General features: G+C 43.5%; 1 protein-coding gene across 1 annotated transcript in view; it reads right to left on the bottom strand.

Annotated features, from left to right (window-relative positions):
* LOC134542908 (protein gooseberry) overlaps positions 1–21,455 on the bottom strand; it is a 173,790-nt gene that overhangs the window by 88,934 nt on the left and 63,401 nt on the right. Inside the window, exons 2-3 of the mRNA XM_063387494.1 lie at positions 7,135–7,448; positions 188–305 (exon numbers count right to left, since the gene is read on the bottom strand). Of these exons, the coding sequence (XP_063243564.1) occupies positions 188–305; positions 7,135–7,448 (432 nt within the window). The remainder of the gene's footprint in view (positions 1–187; positions 306–7,134; positions 7,449–21,455) is intronic.

Raw genomic sequence — 21,455 nt, 5'->3', positions numbered from 1 at the left:
TGGTCAGGTATAGAGAGAGGAGGGGCCAGGCGGCCAGGGGGGAGAGAGATGAGAGACTAGGTGGTCAGGTATAGAGAGAGGAGGGGCCTGGCGGCCAGGGGGGAGAGAGATGAGAGACCAGGTGGCCAGGGATAGAGAGATGAGTGACCAGGCGCCCAGGGGGAGAGAGGAGGTGCCGTCCACTCACCGAGGATGCCGTCTATGGAGTGGTTCTTCCTGAGGTCCGAGTCGTCCCGGCGGCCGCCCCTCAGCAGCCGGCTGATGGAGCTCACGGAGGGAGCGCTGTTCTTGTCGCAGATGCCGTCCTGCGGGCACAGCCACACACAGGCGCGCGTCAGCGTTTACTAGATTCCTTGTCCATCCCTCTTCCCCTCACTGCAATCCCTATTGCCACCCTCCTTTCAGCGCCTTTGGCGAGGCGCACTGAGGAAAGCAGATCAGCAGAGGAAAAACAGAAGAACTGTTTTGCACTTTTACAAAAGATTCCTTTGGACTCTAGTTGCCAAGAATTAGATTGTAACTTTGTTCAATAATTACCTGATTATTTTTGCAAATATGAAATAATTTTTTGGGATAATACTGAGTATTTATTACGAAAATTAGTGCATAATTTTGTATTGAATTTTCATTCAAGATTACTTTTTTAAAACATCGAAAAGATAACCGAATAGTCAACAGCTTTATTTTATTGTATCACGATTATTATGTGCGCAGTTCAGTTTGGAAAGCTATTCAAGGAACGGTTTACAAATAACTTAAGCTACTGGGACAACACAAAGCATAAATGTCCGGGTAAGAATCTGAACCCAGTTTTACTGTGAACACTATTCTGTAGTGATACAGTTGTTTTCGTGTAACTGTTATCTGTAATTTGACATGAATATTATTGTTCCATTTATAAAATTAATTACAGTGAAGAAAGTTTGCAAGGTACAATGTTAGAAATTACAACAAATTTACAGACTTTCAAAAGAAGAATCAGCACAAAATAAACGAAGAATTCTTCGTAATTTTAGATAGCTTCGTAAAAAAGTCCGCCGTTTTTCAACATCCGTGTTCTGTTTTTCGGTATGACACGGTAAACACGCGCCGGAAGAAATGTGTGTTTTTGACCAGTTTTTTGTTGGTTTGTCTTATACACCAATATTACACTAATATGTTCAATGGAAGTGAGCACAGTAACCGTAAATTTACGAAAATAACAACACATCTACTAAGATTTCTGGATAATTTGTAACTAGCCATTTTCTTAAATTTAAGGTGAAAATTTTGATAAGTGTTCAAGGTTCTCACACTTTTGCTCAAAACATATTCCCTGAGTTTTCTCTGAGTTTTCTTTTACCAACCAACATTTTTTCACCTATCTCATTCATCAGTTTTGCAAGTTAACATACATTTATTAAACTACAAATACTTATGGAATCATATTCTCACATAACACATTCGTTTTAAAATAAAATCATTTTTCTACAGAATACATGGTATTAGCGGTTATTATTTTAATTAGTTTATTTGCCAACAAAAATTCCCGTCTGTAATATAAAACTACTATGTTTGATAAAATTTGAAACAATATATATTATTAATAAAGATCGTAGGCTTTTGCGGCCTTTTTCTGATGTTACTTGGCTTCTAGGTTGTAGCCGCGTCCAAGTAAGCAATTCTACTTTGATGATGGTGACTGCAACGTCGACCGAAACTTCGGTGATATATTCTCCTTGGACGCGGATACAACACAGAAGCCAGGCAACTACAATATCTATTATTAATTACGATACTTGACAGCACTTCAAATTACTAAACCAACGCCCAGTTGATTTACTGTTTCACTTGCGTTTAATTTATGATAAAAATGGATGAGTTTTCAAACTTCAAAATAATTGGTGATTATAATACGGACTGTTTTTTAAACACTGAAGAAAACTCTAGTACTAAAAACAACTGATTCAGAGTGTTAGCTATTTTTTTTATTCCCATGTGTTTTCCAAGTTTAGAAGATACCTTTTTTTATTCCCAGAGTTTGCCTGTTTTCAAGATTTTTCCCTGTCTGCGATAATCCTGAAGACAACAGTTTAAAAATTCACTATCAGTAACAGGACGAACCGTTATGTAGAACATTTTGCATCATTTATTTGTTCGTGAAATTTTTTGAGACCAGCTTATGATAGCAAAACTTTAGCATTGCCTGTGTTTTCAGATTTGTTAAGTTACTTTCCAGTACACGCTCTCTGTCGGACATGAATTACAGCAAATTTGTGTGGAAGGAAACGTGTCCTGAATGGCCTGGCCAAATAAGGCGATGAATCACTTTCATACGATTGCCAATTACGGCAAAGAAACCGTTTGCATGGCCATAACTTATTCTAGTTTCATAAGTAGGGGCAGGCAGATTTCGCGAAAAGGTTTCGACACTAGATGGAAGTTAAAACACTGTAGCATCGTCTGTGTTTCGTGATTGGGTGAGTTCCTCCCAGGTACATGTCGATTGTAACACCACCAATCACTGTGAGTCAGTGCGGAAGTAAAAGCGTCCTGATTGGCTCGGTCAAATAAAGCAACGACGTCTCCCGCAGACGGCCGCCAATTACATGGAAGAAACCACAGGTGCGGATGTACCTTGGTGCAGTCTAATAGGCGTTCAGATCTTTTCGCGAAAAATGCCTGCCCCTAACTATTACATTTTGTGTTCACGAGCACGTTGCTTGGCACGGGGTGTCTCCCACGTTAGAGGCGTAATGTGCGCGTTAAAGGCCGTGAAAAGCGACACAGTGGCTCGCATGACGTGGCTTTAATCGTCTCCAAGCGCGAGGCGTTCTTCTGGCGTGTTCCGCGCACCGAGGGACCCCAGCTATTCCGCGGTGTATTTAACCAACAGGTTAGTATCCGCAGTAGACATGCGGACGTACTATACAGCTGTTTGTAGGGACATTAACAATATGGTCCAACGAAAAAGAAATTCTGGTACCTATGCATTCTAGCCTCCATCTAAATAATAACGCGATTTTTGCAGGTCCAAAGGTTGTAGGCAGAGAAATTCCAACCCTTCAGTTGCAATTTTCTTTCCTTTTCAATGTATCGCACAGGATCTTTTCAAAGTGGCACGTTGCTTAATACTTTGCGAAAGAAATTTTTTGACACATCGGAAAGTCCTTTTTTTTTTTCTTTCCCCTAACTGCCAGGGAATTGGATGCTTCAATTTAGTTCCATCTCTAGCCACGGCGTGAATGCGACCGCAGCTCTGGTGTCGCTGCCAGAGGGATCAGCGACGCTGGGTTGGAGCATCCGATGAATCACTTCGGGTGGAAGGGAAAAGAGAAGAAAAAAATTGTTTGTGTGAGGAGGGAGGGAGGGAGGAGGAGGTAAGAAAACCGAATGAGGGCCGCCGGCCGCATTCCAGTAGGACGAAAGGATGGGAGGACAAAAAAAAAGGATCAGGCAAAAACCAATTGTTCGCGTAGCAGCAAGTGTATCTTGATGGGTCGCCGACGCATTTCTGAGGCAAGGAGGTACATGGGCAGCGAATACCGTGGGCGTTTTATGTTCGTATGTAGTGTTTTGAAACCTAATGCCAATACTATTCATATCTACCGGTTGGAGCGTACGCAGAATTTCCTTCCACGGAATTTGGTGAGGGGGGGGGGGGGGGGATAGAACCACTTCGAATGATCTTTGCTTTCAAATTCTTTTCTTTTGTTGATGGAAATCGATTATTTTTTTTAAGTATTTTGGTGAGGGGGATATATCCTCTGCTTCTGTGTTACGCCCCTGTCTTCATGTAAGGAAGAAAAAAACTCGTAATATATTCCTTTCTATGGGTCCAATGTAGTATATTTTATTTATCCTACAACATTCAGAAAAGTTTCCCAATTTATAATTTGAATAACCAATTTGTTTTGGTGTAAAAGATGTTCGTGAATCTTGAAACCTCACAAAAGCACAATTCTCAAGATTAATATACGTTCTTTGATTGTTTTACTGTGCGATCGTCATCTGAAGGCCACTTACTGTTATAACCATTAGTACACATTTACGATTATTAAATCAGAGAATGGAAAACTCTAATCATATTTCAGATAGTTTTCATGTCACAAATTCCAATAGCATTTACTCGTTTTTAGAGAAGGAATAGTATAAATTAGGAAACAATTCGTACACTGGCATGTATTAAAAAAACCACTATTACTTAAATAGTATCGGAATAGGCCTAAACTGGCATTCGTTTACGACAAATGGTGATTTTCGAAAGAAAATACCAAACATATTTTTTTTTATAATTTTACATACTTTTCATTAATTTCAAATTTATGACACCCAATATGGATGGTAGCGCTTCTGAAAAGAAGCACCTCTGAGAAATGAAACGGAGAAGAATTTTTCGTAAAAATTTAGTTATTTATAGATTATACGAGTTCATTTCAGCGGTACGTAGGTCAAAGGAATCATCACAACCATCAGTCAAATTGAAAATATGAAAGCCGCTTCAGTTTAATGGAATAAATGGGCAAACCAATATGTCCTGAAACTGTACTCTTGGAACATCTTATATACATATTATACTGCTTATTATACTTTGTTTTGGTTTAGAAATTATTTTTTATATTTTAAATGTTATTTTTTTTACATAATTGCTTTAAGCGCAAAAGTGCATCCCTCAGTAACTCTAAACAAAAAAAAATTGTAAATACCTTGAAGCCATGTAGATTCGATTGCAGAATAAAATTTACTTCAGCAGAAGAAACAAATGTGCCATGGAACAACACGTTTAATACAGCCGCCTGCCATGCGCCTATCCCTCTCTGATTCGCTTGCACTTCCCCCCTTAAAGCCCCTCCCCCCACGAGCGCTCTTTGTAGCAGGTGACGTCACAAGGCAGAAGGGAGGAGGGGTGGTGTCACTTTGCGTGTGCATAGGGGTGGCAACGCGTGCGCATGTGCGGAGGGTTGGAGCCTTTCTTCTCCAACCCAAAAGGGGCGTAAAATTGTGCGTCGATGGGGAGGGATTTTGTTGTGGGGGGAGGGGGTAGATTTTTCCAGCTGGCCAATCGCCGGGCAGCTAGTCGCTCTTCGGATCAAATAAATGTGGATCTTGACTGGTAGAAAAGGGGGGGGGGGGGCTAGGGACCACCAATATGCTTGCACAATACAGCCAGACACATGTGTCCAAGCTGATCAGCATCTATACACGATGTGCACAAGAAATAGTAGTAGGAAAGTTCGCTGCAAGATTACTTTATCTTTGAAGAAGAGAATATAATTTGTTGGCGCAGCCATATAAATTTTACACAACAATTTTATCTGATAATGAGAATGCTACAGCCATCCGAAATATTCTTTGATAGCGGAAGTTATTACTTTCTCTTGCTTTTATTTGAATTTTTACATGAAAAATGATGTAAAAATAGTAGTTTTTTTACTATCTTGTTAACTCTGACATGAATTCAGTAAACACAACTAGACGACACATAGCCGTTACGTTACATTTATGTGGGCCCGGATTATGTTTCAACAGTACACAAGAAGAAGACTGAGATGAACACATGAACAAGGAAACTCAAGGCTGCCTGTCTTGTTGGTGCGAAGTACGACACAAATTGTTCAGTGAACCGCCGGAAACACGTGACACCGACGAGCGCATTAGGTCGACTGACTGCGGCGGAGAAAAAATTGTTGTCATGGCGTCTTAGCGGGAGAAACCGGAAAAAAAATTTCGCGTTTTCATATATTTTTAGGATGGACTCCGAACTCTGCATACTCGGAGATACATCAATTATTCGTTTGCGGCAGACTTGTGAGACGTCTCAACTTCACAGTATCTGATTTGATAATTCTTTGGTTGAGGGTCTCTTATTGACCCAGAGTCATTTCCATAAACTAAAAATGAATAGAAAGAGAAAAACACCAGCGCAGGCTTGTATTTCAAATAAGTAAGTATTAATGATTTATTGTGAACAGCAATTAATTTATTTTAGACATAAAAACAGTAATTGTGTGTCATTTCTCTGTGTCCACCACACTGCCATATAGCACTATCACCCTGTGTTCAGCCCGGGCAACGTTGTGTACTTACTGCAGCTATGAATGAATATTATTCTTTTATTTTTAGGCAAATGAACTATCTTTGAACGTCTTATCTGTCAATAAAAATTAAAAATTGTACATTATTTTAAATGCCACAAAAAAATAATAGAATAATTGAAAGATCAACCAAAACTGCGCGGCAACTGCCAGCCAGTAGAGCCGCTGAAACAACTGAACCACTGTGATCGGTGTTGTTACAATCGATATGTAGGTACCTTGGAGAAACTCACACAATCACGAAACACAGACGGTGCTACAGTGTTTTAACTTTCATCTAGTCTCTAAATCTTCTCGCGTAATCTGCATGCCTCTATCTATATTCCATTTCGTTCATTTTCCAGCTAAATCTGTGGAAGTTGAGCCGCTGGAAGTGTTTAACCGTGTGTGGGAGGTGGATGTAAACTAACGGGACACTGATGGCCGTAGGGGTCATGCAGATTTCGCGAAAATATTCCGAGACTATAGTTAAAAGTCAAAACACTGTAGCATCGTCTGTGTTCTGTGATTGGGTGAGTTTCTTTCACATACATGTCGATTGTTAGCAAACCAATCACAGTGATTCAGTGCGGAAGCAAACGCGTCCCGAGTGGCTCGGTCAAGCAAGGCAACGACTTCTCTCGCAGACGGCCGCCAATCACAAGGAATAAACCGCTGTTTGCGGGTATACCGTGTTGCAGACTAATAGGTTTTCAGATTTATTGGCGAAAAATGCCTGCTCCTACGTGATGGGTAGAGACCCGGAAAATTCGCGGGTTCAATGACCTCCAGGATAGACTTCAATATCCTCTACACACTCGGGCAAATGCCAACTGTTCATTGGCTGCTGACTTGTGAGTCGTCTCGACTGGGTGGCCTGTGATTCGACACTTCTATGAGTGAGAGTCTCTAATTGGCCCTCAGTCCTCCAGATTAACAGAGAACCAATGACAGAAGCAGCACTAAGGTATGATTATTTGTATTTTAGCATAACACGAAATGAACCCGCGAATTTTTCCGGGTCCCTAACTGATGGGACACACGCCCTCGAGGGGAGGCGGAGGCGGAGACGGGGGCTGACCTTGATGAGCCGGTCGCGGATCTCCCAGCTGAAGATGCCCGGGTTGGCCTTCTTGTAGTCCTCGATGCGCTGCTCCACCTCGGGCGTGGCGACGCGCGGCTTGCTGCCGCCGATCACGCCCGGCCGGATGGAGCCCGTCTCCTGGTAGCGGTTCAGGATCTTGGACACGCAGCCGTGCGACACGCGCAGCTGGCGCGAGATCACGCAGGGCCGCACGCCCGCCGCCGCCATCTCCACGATCTTCAGGCGGATGTGGTTGGGCAGCGGCCGCCCGTTGATGAACACGCCGCCCAGCTGGTTCACGCGGCCCTGGCCTGCGCACACACGCACAACCACGACCACGTTATCTTCACTGCACTATCACTTCTACCAAAATATGGCTAGAGATGTTTTTGGCATGCACGAAATACTTTTTGAAGTTATACTTCTAATGCGACTTCCAACAAGGTTGCGCTAAACGTTTGACGGGGAGGGGGTATGAAAGCACTGTCTGTTTGTACGCGGTGTTCTACAAAACTACTATAGGAATTTTAATGGGGTTTTCAAGTTAACTTGAGCGTAGCAGAGAAAGAAATATAAGCTTTATTTCATCAAAATCGGCTCAAGGAAAGAAAATAAATTTTAATTTTATGACATACAATATAATCATTATAAGAAGCCATTAAGTTTTGCTATTGTAAGGAACTAAGTAGAAAGTAAGAAAAAAATAAAGATCCTGATGCCAAAGAATTATAACTTCTCACGCGCGTACCTAAGTACACGCACCCATTTTTTTTTCGAAATAAAATTGAGTATTTATTACGAAAATGGGCACATAATTTTATATTTTAAATGATTATTCAATAGTTGACCTTTTTTCAGTGAAAATTCTTTGCTGAGGGGGCCACAATTTCCGAAGGTTTCGAAAATTCCGATCGAATGAGGGGAACCGGTAGAGCAGGAGAGTGCGTCAGCGGCGACGCCACTCCAACTCATGCACTAGCGGTCGAATGAGAATACGTCAAGGCGGAAGTGTTTATAGGTACGGAGCGGAGCATGATGCATGCTAGTTTTAACAGCATGGAGGTGTTACGTCAGGGAAGAGGTATTTTTAACAATATCAGATTTGTCAAAAGCTGGTCAATACCACGGTAGTACAAATGTCAACGTGTTATGTAACATCAGATTATTCGCAATATTCGCAAACCTCTTTGGTTCTATTACAGTAGTAACATTTTCAATTGTTGGGGACTCGATAAATTCGATGTCAGAGACTCTAAGAGAGATGCTTCATTCCTCTGCATAATCAGACAAAAGTCACCTGTTCATTAGTTGCAGACTGGTGAGACGTCTTTAACTGGGATAGCTTCTGATTCGGTGCTTCGTTGTTTGAAGATTTTTTCACTGGCAGAGTCATCATGACAAGTTGTGTGGCAAATTATCCTATCACGTAATGAATCTGCTATTTGTTTCCGGTCTCTAAAAATTAATCATGGGCCAACATAAGTGAACACAACAGTTTCCTCTATTTGTAACCGGTGTTGCCATACAAGCAGGAAAAAATTAATTCCAATACACTTACAAAGCTGTGGCAAAAATTTAGAGTAAAATTATATATATATTATTGTTTCATATTTATTTTTAGATATTTTTCACCACAGTAAAGCATCGTTTTTCAATAATAGCCCAAATCACTGCATGTAGAACGGTTCCACGGTCTACATTTCTGTTGGGTTTGCCGCAGTTTGTAATTCTGTCCTACCGAACACCCTTTCGCGCGTACCCGTTTTTGGGGACGCCAATAGACAACTCCGAAATGGTAAGGGTGAATGTGAAGAAAAAAAGCGATCGTGGTCATTATTATTTTTAACCTGTCATCCGTAACATATTACGGCCCTATTCTCCTTTTCAACCGGAAATTAGCTGTCACAAGAGAGGGGGAGAGAAAAAAATAACTGATAGAACCCGCCATGCGGCCGGTCAAAAAAGGAAGGACAGTGCTTGGTTGGGAGGGGGTGGGGATCGGATGGAGAGGGGGGATCCAAGTTGCCGGGGAACTACCTCCCCTTCATCCAGCTGAAGAATGAAGCCTGTTGGACAATGGCCCGCAAAGAGTGAATGCATTACCTACGTGTAAACCCGTCAGCCATATTTCGTAACTTTCGTAAAGTTAGGGAGAAATTTCCCCCCCCCCCCCCAATTATCATCTATTTTAGATCACTGTATATCCATGTTATTTTTATTTTTCACTCACGACCATTTCTACGAAAATCCCGTTACATGACCATTGCATTAAATGCTTTGTTGCAAATTTTTGTTTTTGCCCTATATACATATAGCTAATGTAGCCTACACGTTATCTGGTACTATAATGAATTCAGGATATTCTTTTTAAATTAAAAGATTTGTTATTTAACTGCATCCTTTTTAATATTCTTCCTTAAAATGCATGGAAAATTTACTTCGTAGTCATCTACACTAAAAGTCTAAGACCATAAGTAAATTATGATAATAATTTTTGTGTATAAATTTGTATAAACTTCTGGTGGAAATTACTGGTCAATTTAAACAGTTCATAAAATTTTCAACTAATACTATATTTTATTAAGATTCATTTATCCTTAATTTTAATAACTATTTGTTAAATACAAGAACATTTTGAGTTATAGACACCATTTACTGGAGTAGATTTTTTTAAGGTTCTGGAAATAATTAGGTTTTATAAATTCTTGTATATTTGGACAAAGCAGTATGTATACTAAGTAAAACAAATCATTTCGTAAGAATACTGTGGGTTTTTTCCATAGAAAAAAAAATCTATTAGTGACGAAAGTTACGTAAACGAACATCATTTGATGCAAAAAATTATCATCGTCTTTATTTTGTTTTCTTTTGAAATTAGCTAACTAGGTGTCAGGGGCCATTAAGTAGCAATTTTTAAAAGATTTATAGCAGTTAAGAAGAAATTTCTACTAATAATTTAAAACAAAATGTTTTTCATTAAATTGTAGAATGTTATTTAGTGATCAGTAAATATTTCACCATGTTTCATGTTTGATTTAAAACAATTTCGATGTCATACACCACTTTTGCTTGAAACTGGTTGCCAGTGAAAAACTTCAAGTGTGGATAACAAAGATTAAAGCATAAACTCTTAGAGAACAAGTCAGTATCAGCTGATGTCAATGTAAAAAACCGTAGCTGTGTAAAGAATAATGCTAGAAGATTGTTTAATATTTTGAAAGAAACTCGCTGGGAAGAATCACCGTGAAGTGAGCACGGTTACAACAGTGATGTTAAGAACACATCAGCAAGAAATTGGCATTGTAAATCATAATAACGCCCAAAACAGGTTTTTTTTTTCTTCCTATCCAAATGGGATTGTTCTTATTTTGACTTCAATTATTACTAACGTGACGAAATTCACGCGCACGCGATTGTCGACTTCTCAAACAGCTATGGTCGGCTCCTAGCGCAGAAAAACTAGCATCGTTCTACGTAATTGTCAGTCTTTGTCTGGCTACCCCTGCCTGCGGGTGTCCCTCCATAGACTCGGTAATGAGGAGAGAGCAGCCCCTCTCCATCCCCTCCCCAAACCCCGCGGAGTGTTTTCTCCCCCTTGCCACCCCCACCAGCTCCACAAATGGTACACAGCGCGTGGAATGGCGGGGTATAACTGTCGCGGCTCGTTAGAGGCCACGCCCCATCGCGCCGCGCAGAGTCGCTGTGCTGAACAAGGCGCGTCGGTCCATTGTGGGCGACCCGCCGCCTGTGTGTGTGCGGCTACGCCCTGCGTCGCGAAAATAACTCCCGTCCAAAACAGTCTCCGTCGCCCCCTTCCCCCCTCGGACTTCATTACAAGATACCCGATCCTTAGCCGCAACGTTGTTTTTATTCATTATTTTTTCCTCGTCATCTCTGTTATTTGAGGGCTCTCTTGTAGGTACGCTTATCGCGATGGCAATCTTGGAAATTACATTTAGTCTCACATTTCTACGTAAAAAAGTCACGCATGATTACTTGCGAGACCTATCAACACTAGATAAAAATAAGTTCATTAAATATCTGGTGAAAAAAATTTTTGTGTCCCCGACAAAAAATGCAATACAGCTATTAATTTACAGAAAATTTCTTTACTTGACAGTGACGGCATAAAAAAAAAGAATGTGACGAACTCTTGATTGTGAGTCCGGGCCTAAAGCCTCGGTGTCACCTGCCATTATGGATTTGCGTTTTTTTATTGGTTAAGTGCAGATTTTTTATTAATAAACAATTCGAAAAATAGTTTTATGTTGCCATCGATTATTCACATCACCGCGTCCTCTAATGTGAATTTCAGTTTTCACGCTTACAAGAAAGTTAAAGACTTTGGCAATCGAATATTTTCAGTGATAACCATTTAATTAAATAAAAATCACCACATCCACCGTCCATTTCTAGCGGCGACTGTGTTTTCCAGCAAGATTCTCGTTATTAACTGGTGACAGAATGAACTCCACACACTCGTACACAAATTAGTCGGTGGCTATTGTCCGGATTGCATGTTATTGGGTCATTTCAATTTTTTTTCTGGACCCTTGCCCTTCGGGGCGTCTCATAACGACCTATGGTCCAACGAGAACACACTCTCTTCAAACTATATCTTTGTTTTTTACAGGCCTCCACTAATAGGAAAATCTAACTAATATGCTCATGCACAACATAATCAAGATAGCGAACAATTTTTATTGGGCTTATTATGCACGCGGTTTTATGGATGCATGATGGTTTAAAAAGGGTTAGGGTGGCTTAAAGACCAAATCAAAACTATAATACTTTAAAAACACCACATATGTGCATGACTTACCCAGGATTCAAACCCAAAGCCCCTCACACCAACTGCTCAATCGAGGTCAGGTGAGCCATAATCTTATTTCTTCAGCATCTGTTTATAATTCACGAGAACAAAAAAAAATGAAAAGGGTGACAATTCGGGGAAAGGGGATGATTATTCATCTCTTCCTTCCGAGATGCTTCACCCCCCCCCCCTCCCCAAACACCGGCAAAAAAAGCACACTTCTGTATATTTTCTCCGAATTCGTCGAGCTAATTTGTCGGAGCAATTAAGGTGGGTGGCATAACAGGCAGCGAAGCTTTTTATTAACATCAACCTCTCTTCATCCTCCTTATACCCACCATTAAGCCCATTAGCGACGAAACAGTTTCGGCGGCCCTCTCCGACAGCCATTTCCAGGGCTGGTTCTTGATTTAGATACCGATGTTACTCTCGTGTCGCTCACGTTATCGTCGGCGGTAATGACGCTCATTTGCACCCGTCTGCGCAGGCAGTCACGCTCCAGCCGTCTACCTGGGGGCGGTCTCGTGCGCGGCCGGTGGTGAAGAGAAGTGGGTGGAGCCGTTCCTAGCTGCGGCCGTGACGTCATGTGGGTGACAGCCTGGGCGCTCTCGTGCGCAGTGCGGGTAGCTGGACGTGATCCGTGGTGAAGAGAAGTGGGTGGAGCCGTTCCTAGCTGCGGCCGTGACGTCATGTGGGTGACAGCCTGGGCGCTCTCGTGCGCAGTGCGGGTAGCTGGACGTGATCCGTGGTGGAGAGAAGTGGGTGGAGCCGTTCCTAGCTGCGGCCGTGACGTCATGTGGGTGACAGCCTGGGCGCTCTCGTGCGCAGTGCGGGTAGCTGGACGTGATCCGTGGTGAAGAGAAGTGGGTGGAGCCGTTCCTAGCTGCGGCCGTGACGTCATGTGGGTGACAGCCTGGGCGCTCTCGTGCGCAGTGCGGGTAGCAGGACGTGATCCGTGGTGGAGAGAAGTGGGTGGTGCCGTTCCTAGCTGCGGCCGTGACGTCATGTGGGTGACAGCCTTAGCGCTCTCGTGCGCAGTGCGGGTAGCTGGACGTGATCCGTGGTGGAGAGAAGTGGGTGGAGCCGTTCCTAGCTGCGGCCGTGACGTCATGTGGGTGACAGCCTGGGCGCTCTCGTGCCGAGTGCGGTTAGCTGGACGTGATCCGTGGTGAAGAGAAGTGGGTGGAGCCGTTCCTAGCTGCGGCCGTGACGTCATGTGGATGACAGCCTGGGCGCTCTCGTGCGCAGTGCGGGTAGCTGGACGTGATCCGTGGTGAAGAGAAGTGGGTGGAGCCGTTCCTAGCTGCGGCCGTGACGTCATGTGGGTGACAGCCTGGGCGCTCTCGTGCGCAGTGCGGGTAGCTGGACGTGATCCGTGGTGGAGAGAAGTGGGTGGAGCCGTTCCTAGCTGCGGCCGTGACGTCATGTGGGTGACAGCCTGGGCGCTCTCGTACGCAGTGCGGGTAGCTGGACGTGATCCGTGGTGAAGAGAAGTGGGTGGAGCCGTTCCTAGCTGCGGCCGTGACGTCATGTGGGTGACAGCCTGGGCGCTCTCGTGCGCAGTGCGGGTAGCTGGACGTGATCCGTGGTGAAGAGAAGTGGGTGTAGCCGTTCCTAGCTGCGGCCGTGACGTCATGTGGGTGACAGCCTGGGCGCTCTCGTGCGCAGTGCGGGTAGCTGGACGTGATCCGTGGTGAAGAGAAGTGGGTGGAGCCGTTCCTAGCTGCGGCCGTGACGTCATGTGGGTGACAGCCTGGGCGCTCTCGTGCGCAGTGCGGGTAGCTGGACGTGATCCGTGGTGAAGAGAAGTGGGTGGAGCCGTTCCTAGCTGCGGCCGTGACGTCATGTGGGTGACAGCCTGGGCGCTCTCGTGCGCAGTGCGGGTAGCTGGACGTGATCCGTGGTGAAGAGAAGTGGGTGGAGCCGTTCCTAGCTGCGGCCGTGACGTCATGTGGGTGACAGCCTGGGCGCTCTCGTGCGCAGTGCGGGTAGCTAGACGTGATCCGTGGTGAAGAGAAGTGGGTGGAGCCGTTCCTAGCTGCGGCCGTGACGTCATGTGGGTGACAGCCTGGGCGCTCTCGTGCGCAGTGCGGGTAGCTGGACGTGATCCGTAGTGAAGAGAAGTGGGTGGAGCCGTTCCTAGCTGCGGCCGTGACGTCATGTGGGTGACAGCCTGGGCGCTCTCGTGCGCAGTGCGGGTAGCTGGACGTGATCCGTGGTGAAGAGAAGTGGGTGGAGCCGTTCCTAGCTGCGGCCGTGACGTCATGTGGGTGACAGCCTGGGCGCTCTCGTGCGCAGTGCGGGTAGCTGGACGTGATCCGTAGTGAAGAGAAGTGGGTGGAGCCGTTCCTAGCTGCGGCCGTGACGTCATGTGGGTGACAGCCTGGGCGCTCTCGTGCGCAGTGCGGGTAGCAGGACGTGATCCGTGGTGAAGAGAAGTGGGTGGTGCCGTTCCTAGCTGCGGCCGTGACGTCATGTGGGTGACAGCCTGGGCGCTCTCGTGCGCAGTGCGGGTAGCTGGACGTGATCCGTGGTGAAGAGAAGTGGGTGGAGCCGTTCCTAGCTGCGGCCGTGACGTCATGTGGGTGACAGCCTGGGCGCTCTCGTGCGCAGTGCGGGTAGCTGGACGTGATCCGTGGTGGAGAGAAGTGGGTGGAGCCGTTCCTAGCTGCGGCCGTGACGTCATGTGGGTGACAGCCTGGGCGCTCTCGTGCGCAGTGCGGGTAGCTGGACGTGATCCGTGGTGAAGAGAAGTGGGTGGAGCCGTTCCTAGCTGCGGCCGTGACGTCATGTGGGTGACAGCCTGGGCGCTCTCGTGCGCAGTGCGGGTAGCTGGACGTGATCCGTGGTGGAGAGAAGTGGATGGAGCCGTTCCTAGCTGCGGCCGTGACGTCATGTGGGTGACAGCCTGGGCGCTCTCGTGCGCAGTGCGGGTAGCTGGACGTGATCCGTGGTGAAAAGAAGTGGGTGGAGCCGTTCCTAGCTGCGGACGTGACGTCATGTGGGTGACAGCCTGGGCGCTCTCGTGCGCAGTGCGGGTAGCTGGACGTGATCCGTAGTGAAGAGAAGTGGGTGGAGCCGTTCCTAGCTGCGGCCGTGACGTCATGTGGGTGACAGCCTGGGCGCTCTCGTGCGCAGTGCGGGTAGCTGGACGTGATCCGTGGTGAAGAGAAGTGGGTGGAGCCGTTCCTAGCTGCGGCCGTGACGTCATGTGGGTGACAGCCTGGGCGCTTTCGTGCGCAGTGCGGGTAGCAGGACGTGATCCGTGGTGGAGAGAAGTGGGTGGAGCCGTTCCTAGCTGCGGCCGTGACGTCATGTGGGTGACAGCCTGGGCGCTCTCGTGCGCAGTGCGGGTAGCTGGACGTGATCCGTGGTGGAGAGAAGTGGGTGGAGCCGTTCCTAGCTGCGGCCGTGACGTCATGTGGGTGACAGCCTGGGCGCTCTCGTGCGCAGTGCGGGTAGCTGGACGTGATCCGTGGTGGAGAGAAGTGGGTGGAGCCGTTCCTAGCTGCGGCCGTGACGTCATGTGGGTGACAGCCTGGGCGCTCTCGTGCGCAGTGCGGGTAGCTGGACGTGATCCGTGGTGAAGAGAAGTGGGTGGAGCCGTTCCTAGCTGCGGCCGTGACGTCATGTGGGTGACAGCCTGGGCGCTCTCGTGCGCAGTGCGGGTAGCAGGACGTGATCCGTGGTGAAGAGAAGTGGGTGTAGCCGTTCCTAGCTGCGGCCATGACGTCATGTGTGTGACAGCCTGGGCGCTCTCGTGCGCAGTGCGGGTAGCTGGACGTGATCCGTGGTGAAGAGAAGTGGGTGGAGCCGTTCCTAGCTGCGGCCGTGACGTCATGTGGGTGACAGCCTGGGCGCTCTCGTGCGCAATGCGGGTAGCTGGACGTGATCCGTGGTGAAGAGAAGTGGGTGTAGCCGTTCCTAGCTGCGGCCGTGACGTCATGTGGATGACAGCCTGGGCGCTCTCGTGCGCAGTGCGGGTAGCTGGACGTGATCGGTGGTGAAGAGAAGTGGGTGGAGCCGTTCCTAGCTGCGGCCGTGACGTCATGTGGGTGACAGCCTGGGCGCTCTCGTGCGCAGTGCGGGTAGCTGGACGTGATCCGTGGTGAAGAGAAGTGGGTGTAGCCGTTCCTAGCTGCGGCCGTGACGTCATGTGGGTGACAGCCTGGGCGCTCTCGTGCGCAGTGCGGGTAGCTGGACGTGATCCGTGGTGAAGAGAAGTGGGTGGAGCCGTTCCTAGCTGCGGCCGTGACGTCATGTGGGTGACAGCCTGGGCGCTCTCGTGCGCAGTGCGGGTAGCTGGACGTGATCCGTGGTGAAGAGAAGTGGGTGGAGCCGTTCCTAGCTGCGGCCGTGACGTCATGTGGGTGACAGCCTGGGCGCTCTCGTGCGAGTATCTGGAGCTGGATGTGGCTCGTGGTGAAGAGAAGTAGCTATAACTCTTCTTAGAATGGTGAATAGAAATAGTTGGAGCCGTTCTTAGCTCAGTCCATGACAGCCTGGGTACTCTAGTGTGCAGAGCATGTATCTGGACGTAATTCGTGGTGAAGAAAAGTAGTTGAAGTTGTTCGTGGCAGCGGCCTTAACATCATCTGTCACACAACCCTGGCAGCTTATGGCAAACGGCAAGCTTACGTGACTCATTATCTTGGGGAGTGAAATAATCATCTACCTTTCTCTTTGCCATAAGAGTAGTGACTTAAATAAGTGTTCTTAACTATGACGCATATTATTTTGTACTCTATACAGAATTTTGGTTCTGCTGATGCTTTGAAAATACCATCACTTGGAAGCCTTGCTTTCTGGCAACCATGGAAACAAGGTCTCCTTCCCACTTCTATGATGGCTTTTTGACATGTGTAAAATATTTTATACTTTAAAGATTTATGATGATAAATGCATGAATGGAAAAATGAACATTGATATTCAAAAATTTATTTATTGGGCTTCTAATTGGTTGTTAATTTGATTTATCAACAAAATAAGAATCCACAGTAACTAAAGGATTAGGACAAAAATATGTGACATGCATACAAAGAAGCTTTCGAGGTTAGGTCACTAAACGTAAGCATATTAAATGCCCACTATCACGGTCAATGTGCTTCAGTGACGAACGGATATGATGCAATTTTTTTACCAGGTTTTTATTAACCTGACCTGTGTGTATTAATAGACTATGTAATAAAATACTACCATTTAATTTTTACCCACTTTTTGACGTCCGAATGTGTTGAAATTTTGCATATGTACATGTAAAGAACCTCTGACAATACAATATTTTGATAACTTAAGACTGTAGAGTTGAGGGGGAGTCGGGTTCAGAGGATAAAAACAACACTAATTTAGAGCTATTGGTAATAACCATGGTTTTTGTGTATCCATGAGTTCGGGGCATGGTGGGAATTTGCCCCTAGGTAAACTGTTACCCTAGGGAGGGGAGGGGGCTTAAGGACCGAAGATTTTAATAATCAATGCTTTTTAGATTTGAAGTATTTTCGATCCAAAAGGTCGGGTTATGGTGTAAAACATGCTCGGGGAAGTGGAGAGGGAGGACGGCCATAAGGCCCTTAAATTTAGAAATGTTTGAACATATATTCTTTTCGATTTATAGTGTTTCCGAGGTCGGGCTGTAGTGTACTTTCTCCCCTCGGAAGCAGGGTGGGGTGGGGTGTTAAATGACCCTACAACTTAAGTTCATTGTAATGAAGACTTTCATCACTCATATTTTGTATTTTTAATTTGCTTCAATTTCTCATTTTCAATTATTTTTATTTTATTTTGAGACTAAAAAGAATAAAATAAACTTATAGTTAGGGGCAGGCATTTTTCGCGAAAAGATATGAAATCTTATTGTACTGCAACAAGTTATACCCTCACCTGTGGTTTTTTCCTTGTAATTGGCGTCCGTCTACGAGAGAAGTCGTTGCCTTATTTGACCGAGCCACTCCGGACGCGTTTACTTCCGCACTGAATCACTGTGATTGATGTTGTTACATTCGATATGTACCTGACAGAAACTCACCCAATCACGAAACACTGACGATGCTATAGTGTTTTAACTTTCATCTATTATCGAAATCTTTCCGTGAAATCTACATATCCCTACTTATAGTTTAAAAAAAAAAACGTTTAAAAAAGGTTATATCGTTAAAGTAACTAAAAAATAAGATATGAAATTTAAATTTTAGTTTTTTTTTTTGTACAAAAGCCAAATAATGCACCACAACTCTGTATAAGCCTAACTAAAACCTTGGGGTGCTTGATATCATTTGTCTTAAATTTTCTATTAGTAACAAAAATATGGTTTTAATAGTTTTCTCTCACTGTTTTTAGGAAATCGTCAATACGAAAATTGTAGAATATAGTCATTACGAAAAGGATTGTATGAACTTAATAACAATAATGAACTTAAAATTAGTAATGGGGTGCTGGATATCATTTGTCTTAAATTTTCTATCACTTATTTTAGGATACGGTCATTACGAAAAGGTAAGAAGAGAGCACCCCACCCTTTTAGTTATACACAGTTGTGGTGCATTATTTGACTGTTGGACAGTAAACTGAAATTTAATATTTATTTCTTAAATTTTAATTAATTCAAAGATTTAAACTGTTTTTTTTAACAATAATTTTATTCCCACTTAAACTCTTCGATACATTATTGAATTAAAACGGATAAGTTTAATTTATCCATCGTCCAACCGCCAGTCTAAATCAGTGGGGGGAAAATTACACATATATCACAGGAATTTTGTAATCGTGTAGTAGTAACAAAAATTCTCACGGAATAATTAACTGTCATCTCATTACTGAAAAGTACGACCTTTTTTTATTTTGAGATATCATAAAATATGATTCGTGGTCGTATTAGTTGCCGACGACGCTTCGACGTTATGAACGTTATGACGGGTCAAAAAGAGGTCCATATTCGACCTGCAGGGCTGCTGGGGAGTCGAGAGGCATAATTGGCTGCGCACAGTGAAGGGTCTTTAATCCGGCTGTTTATGGTTCAGTACGTTCTGTAATCCGGCTTCAATCCAACCGATCGCGCACCAGAGTTGTTGAACTCTGCCAGCAGGGTCGCATTACTACGCTACTCAGAGTTCATCGTTTCTGTCTGTTCTTATTTCAGTGCAGTGTTTCCTGTTTTATAATGAGTTACATTTCACATTTAACATTTGTTATTTCTTTTAAAACTATCCTGGTGTTCGATAATCCGGCAAAATATCTAATCCGGCTTGGTCGTGGTCTCGAAAGTGACAAATTTTAAGACTCTTGAACTGTATAATCATTCCCGAAACGCTGGTATTTCTTTTTTTAAGAAGCCATTCCCTGCCTTAGCTGCGCGTGCACTTTGTAATTTATTTTTGTAAATGTATCAGAAATATTCACGTAAACAGATTTTTGAAAATTTGTACGTTTACATGAAAACTACTGCATCACTAAAAAATAGAGTTCACAGTATACTAGCTTTAAATTCTTACCCGGGCATTTATGCTTTGCTGTCCCAATACCTCAAATATATAATTTATAAGTTAACCATTCTCTGAATAGTTTTCTACTATTAACTGCCACATTAATAAGCATAATAAATAACTAAAACCCAATTATTGAACATTCTATTTTTTACATGGTTAATGAAACTTGAATTATAATATTATTTATTTATGCGCCAATACTCAGTATTATCTCGAAAAACGTATTTCATATATGCAAAAATAACCATAGCCATGTGTTGTACAAAGTTACAATATCTTTCTTGTACTGTTAAAACTATTTATTTTTCCGTGCATTTCGTCAACTAACTTAGGACTCAGGCATAATTTACGCCGATGTGCTTGTAATTTTTTTTTCTGACATCCGTTCGATACGCTCACAAATTTTCTTCAAAACCCTATTTCCATATTCCGCGTCTGACAGCTACTGTTTCCCGATGTCTTTCAAAACTGTGCCCTGCTGACAAGCGAAGAGATATTGGCGTACCTAGCGATGTAAGTTACGTCAAATGCTTACTCGCTGTTTGTTCATGTACGCGCTAAAACAGATCGCAAAAACTGTTAGTAAAATATATTCTGAAAAACAGAGCTAATCATGTTAACATTTAAATGTTAACTTTCTAAAAAATATAAAATTATTATAAAATATAAAATATAAAATTATTATACAATTCCTTACAATTATATAATACGACTTTTGATTCCTGTCTTGACTAATCTTCTTGGTTTTTACAGCAACATATTTCGAAAATGTTAATTTGTAATATAAGTTGTAATTTATTTAACATACACTTGAAAGTAAGCAAAGGAGGGCTTTGATTAAAAACTGAAGTGTATTAAGTTACGTCTATAAGTCCGTTCCAGTTACAAAATATGCTAGAATATTGTCAATATAAATGTTTAAAATATAGGATGTGTTAGTGTTCTAGTTCGTTACCATATTCAATGTATGACCAGCAGATATGTCAGCAATTTTATATGTTCTAATAGTTCCAAGTAAAACGTTGGGTTCATAGTTGAATATTGCGAAATTCATGGGTAAATGGAAATGCTACTATTGCCAATTACGAAAGCGTTAGTAAAATTTCCATTATTTATGAAAACATTTCATTAAACGCCATCCTTACCCGCGGCTAATTGTTTTATCATTACATATATGCCACTACATAACACTAACTGAGTAATAAATTCTTCGTAATGTAAAAAGATAATTAAAACACTGTGCTCAAGTAATTTGCAAGAATTTTATGCCCTACCACTTAAATGATACAATTTTATAAGCACTTGCTTAACATTTTAACATTTTGACGTGTTTGCACTCAGACTCACATGCAACAAAAACGTAATGTGAATCGTGCAAAACAACCTGAATTATTGATAATCTTTGATTACTTTGCTCTTTGGCTATCTCTTCTTGTCTTAGTTTCAAATTATTTCCCACAATATAATTAAAGCTTTTGTTCAGTAGGTAATATAAGTTATAAATTGCAAGCCTCATATTTATTCTATATTTTAAATGCATTTCAGTTAATCTGAACTTTTGTAATTGCCTTAATAAAGTCATTCCTGACAACAGATAGACCTAGATAAAAAGCAACCTGAACATAGCTCTATGACACCTTTAGCAACTGACAACATATACTGTCAAAAAGTTTCAGGTTTCAACTTCTCATACAAAGAAAGAAAACGCTTGGAAGTAATTCAATAGTGTTCGCATTAGCTATGACGCACTATGATTGTGTTTAACCCCTGATAAAATGGGAAGCTAGAGTGTCCAGCGAAACACCACAAACAGAATTCTCTAACTTCCCCCTGAATTCTAACGGGATTTTATTTTTTTTCACTGATCATAACATATAATAATGACAAATATTGCACTATTTCCATATTGTTATATTCACATCGTAGGCCTACTTACGGATAACCAAAATGTTGACACCGTAACAAAAATATTTGGAACACCATCATTGCAACAAACAAATAATACATATTTTAGAAATAGCTTC

The sequence above is a fragment of the Bacillus rossius genome, assembly GCF_032445375.1.
Source record: "Bacillus rossius redtenbacheri isolate Brsri chromosome 9 unlocalized genomic scaffold, Brsri_v3 Brsri_v3_scf9_2, whole genome shotgun sequence".
NCBI classification, from domain to species: Eukaryota; Metazoa; Arthropoda; class Insecta; order Phasmatodea; family Bacillidae; genus Bacillus; species Bacillus rossius.
This window is presented reverse-complemented; position numbering and strand designations above follow the sequence as displayed.